Here is a 4,271-nt window from a genome sequence, read left to right on the forward strand (position 1 = left end):
GTTCTTTTGGACTGATGCATGCAACACCCGCTGAGTGGCATTAAACAGCTTTAAAGATCAAAGACAATTTTTAATACAACTCCGACTGGATTCATCTGAAAGAAGAAAGTCATATACACCTAGGATGCCTCGGGGGTAAGTAAAACGCAGCCTAATTTTCATTTTGGGTGAACTAACCCTTTAATGCAATTATTAAAGAACCGTACTTACGTGTTGGATAAAAAAAAAAAAATGAATGTTGTCTGTAGCCATATCATGAGAAAAAATTTCCTTGATCTTCTGAGATAAAGAAATTAATTGTACTAGCCTTACTGTAATTATTAGAACTTGTGCTTCCGTCCCAATCCTAAAAACGGCACTGCTGAATCCTTAATTTGAAGAATGCTGGTTTAACAGGCTGTAAATTGAGGCAGGAAGGCATCAAGACACGTCCAAATCCAATGTTTGCACAACATCCTGTCTGCTAAGACCTGCCTATACTTCATTGGTTGACTGTTGAAGGCAGAATCCTGAGTTTTGTTGTGGTTGGAATCAAAATGGCATCTGACAGAGTGCTTAAAAGAAGTAAATAAATGTGTAATTGTCACTTTGGATAAAAGTGAATGGCAGATACAGAAATGTAAACCTGTGGTTCTGTTTCAACCAGAAATGAAACATCATAGTCATTAAATATTTATTCAGTTGTCTCTAAAGCTCACTTCAGTGTGTTCTATCTAGATCATTACACATTACATGCATTGAAACATCTGAAATCAGTAGCTAAATTTAATTGAATAAAATCTCTGATCATTTCAATCTGATCTTGACAGATTCAGCATGGATGTTGTCACCAGGTAATGTATTTTTAGACCCAATAGCAAACCCACAAACAACAGCAAAGCGCTGTTTCCCATTTATATGCAAACAGGGAGTTTATATTCTTTTTCATCCTAAGGGTCTGAGAGATTGCAGAAAATGTAATCTAATTAATGGTTGTTTTTGGTGCAAAAAAACAAAAACAAAAAAACTTGTCAAACATTATAAACCGACCCCAGAGATAAAAAATTAAATAATGAAACGGTTAATGTTCTGTGTATTGTTGTGCAGTAGCGTTTTGACCACAGATAATTTAAGCGCTCTGAATATCTCAAAGTGTGCAATTGTCCTGTGCATGTAATTGTTTTCCAGGAGAATAGTGTTAGGGCATTTCTGTGAAGCATATGAGCATTTTCTGTTGCATGCTCTTGTATAATATGTTTTTATGATGCTCATTTGTGTTGATCTTTTGGGAAAGCGTATGGATTTTGCACCCACTGGAAGCCTCCTGCACTTTAGGCATTTGGGAAATATCATCTATACCGCTTTTGAAAAATACCCAGCTGCTAAAATTTCTGTTGCTTGGTTACCATTCATCCAACACCCTGTGCATCCGAAATATTTCACCCATAAGACCTCAGTCAATTAAAAAAAGCTATTGCATTACAGTATATCAATACAAACTAATTGTCCAAATAATCAAAGCAAGGCTACGCCTTACTCATCTGTGATTATGTAACCCAAAACACAGTCATTTAAAAGCATCTGCCACTATTTCTGACAGAAAATTTTCTAGCTCTGTGTTGCAGAACAAGGACATTTCTGTTCTCGAAACAATGAATGAGATCACTATTGTTCATAAGTATCAAAATTTACTTATGCATCGTTTGTGCAGTACTTTGATTATATACCCTATGCATATGCATATTACTAAGTTCAGTTAAGAATTAACATCTTCTGTATGCGTATGCGTATGCGTATGCGTATTAGGGATGTGCCGATACGAGTATCGGTACCGAACGGTTCACGGGGCAAATTCCAAATGGAAGTGATCATCCCTATCCTCTTGGAGTGAGCAGGGCACGTGCGTGCCATTATGTTGTCGTTTGGAATGCACTTGGCAAAGGGAGTGAAGTAATTTCCTCATTATCTTCAGCTGGCATGTTCCCGTGACAACGCAGCAAAAAACTTTTTAAAATATAAAATTTATGTTTATTTGCAACAGTTACGCTAACAACAATAAAAAAGACATTTATGACAGTAAAACAGCGACATCTGCTGACGGACACCGTGCTGTGTTGCCACGGGAACATGCCAGCTGAAGATAATGAGGAAATTACGGCGCTCGCTTTGCCAAGTGCATTCCAAACGACTACATAATGGCACGCACGTGCCCTGCTCACTCCAAAGTCCCCACTCCAAGAGGATAGGGATGATCACTTCCATTTGGAATTTGCCCCGTGAACCGTTCTGTACTGATACTCGTATCGGCACATCCCTTATGCGTATGCGTATGGGTGTGTGTGTGTGAGCGCACATATGAATATAAGTAATACCATGGTAACACCAAAACTTTGCTGGAACACCATGGTAACATCAAATGCAGGAAATTACTGTAAAGACTGTAAAGTCTCACTGAATTTAAAATTTTTGTTTAAATCTGCCATATTCTTATATATTTTTATGTCTATTTTGTGCTCAGGAAATTGTTTTGTCCTGATGATTTCCTGTTGTTTTTCCTTAATAGCTTTGGAACAACTATTTTCACCTGATTGTTGCCTTCCTTACCCATAAGTCCTTGCAGCTGGAGTCTTTCTCGCTCGAGAAACGCAACAAGATTCTCAACAAGTGAGTGAGAGACCTGCGGATACATTGTCGTTCTAGTGTTCAAATGTTGGTTTTTGTTCATTTTATTTGAAAGGCTGACATCTTAAATTGAGTTTCTAAAAATGCAAACAGGTACGGTGACATGCGGAAAAGCATCGGCTTCAAGCTGAGAGATATGTGGAACAATCTTGGTAAAAGCTCTTTCCTGTGCTTCTTATCTGTTAGAGACAGTGACCACAATTACAAAAGTGGACGAATGTAGAGAGGAATTTTTACAGAATGTCCTAAAGGACTTTCTTTTTGTTCAAATGGCTTTTTATAGAGAGTAAAATCACTACTGTAGTGTTTGTCTTTATTGGCTGAGACAGAGTGCATATTTAAGTTTTTTTTGATGTTCTGAAGGAATTAGGGCTATTTTGTGATGCCATGTCACTTCCAGGCCAACATAAGATGAAGTTCATCCCTGCGATGGTGGGACCGATCCTGGAAGCTACGTTAGTGCCTGAGCCTGAGCTGAGGAAAGCCACCATCCCCATCTTCTTTGACATGATGCAGTGTGAACACCATTTCAGCACCAACCACACCTTTCAGAAGGTGAGGGCTGTTTCTGTGCCAGCATCATTTTGAGAAGTTCTGTTTCAAAACCTGCAGATGATGTCTAACTAGGCAACTTGCTTAGGCATCATAGGCACACTCATGATGCTGTCAACGATGCTGGTGATTTGGTCAAAAATTAAGAATGCGTTGTGACAAGTTTTTGCTATTTGTGCCTATTTAATACCAACAGTTACATTTTTATCAAAGCACAAATGCAACCAAAATATAACATGAACATTTAACTCTCTGAAAATAGCAAATCTTTTATCATAATTTGGAAATACACAACTAAAAGTACACTTCAGTTATATAAATTATATAGAAAAATAAATAATGAAAATACAAATCAAGTTGTTCAGTTGTCAAGATTATCAGTCGTTTGGTGACACATCATTTGCTTGTGCAGTGAGATAAGCAATGACAACTGTTATGTGCAAATCCAGTATCCCCAATAGGACATCCACAACAAAAGAAGCATTTTTACAGAAAAATAAACATATAAAAAAAGAAAATTCAAAAATAAAGTTAACAAATCAAATATTTTATGATGGCACTTCAATGACAATTAGACGTCTTTTTATAACAGTCAAACAAGCCTCTAGTGGTCTCTTTTGAGAGGTTTTTCCTGCTAATTAAAAGTGACACATCATAAATAAAGATGCATACTAGTTAATTGTACTATATATGACAATTTGACATTTTTATGCATCGTTCCATATCTATTTATCATTACACCCCTACTTGTTAAAGCCTGTTTCTGTTGGAATCAGCTGTGAGTGTTCACTATTTGTGCGGGAGCATGAGTGACCATTAACTGATGAGGGTCCATGTCTGTTAAAGGGTTAGTTCACCCAAAAATTAAAATTCTGTCGCTCTCTGACCCTACCATAGACAGCAAGGTAACTACTTTCGTCTCTACTGCTTCACTTGTGGACGCACGTTCACGACAGTACCATATACGTGAGGGTGTGGCGGTGCCGGCGCTGACCCAGATCCGGCGTGATGACGTCATTACGCCGGATCTGAGTCAGCGCTGCCACACGCTCGCTCGC

At 38.0% G+C, this 4,271-nt stretch overlaps 1 protein-coding gene across 1 annotated transcript in view; it reads left to right on the top strand.

Annotated features, from left to right (window-relative positions):
- The window catches only part of LOC107713013 (dedicator of cytokinesis protein 5-like), a gene marked incomplete at its 5' end in the record, with an annotated part of 50,612 nt that overhangs the window by 21,255 nt on the left and 25,086 nt on the right, over positions 1–4,271 (top strand). Inside the window, 3 exons of the mRNA XM_016518432.1 lie at positions 2,543–2,643; positions 2,755–2,813; positions 3,062–3,216. Coding sequence (XP_016373918.1) covers positions 2,543–2,643; positions 2,755–2,813; positions 3,062–3,216 — 315 coding nt within the window. The remainder of the gene's footprint in view (positions 1–2,542; positions 2,644–2,754; positions 2,814–3,061; positions 3,217–4,271) is intronic.

The sequence above is a fragment of the Sinocyclocheilus rhinocerous genome, unplaced genomic scaffold, assembly GCF_001515625.1.
Source record: "Sinocyclocheilus rhinocerous isolate Xijiao unplaced genomic scaffold, SAMN03320098_v1.1 scaffold448, whole genome shotgun sequence".
Taxonomy (NCBI): Eukaryota; Metazoa; Chordata; class Actinopteri; order Cypriniformes; family Cyprinidae; genus Sinocyclocheilus; species Sinocyclocheilus rhinocerous.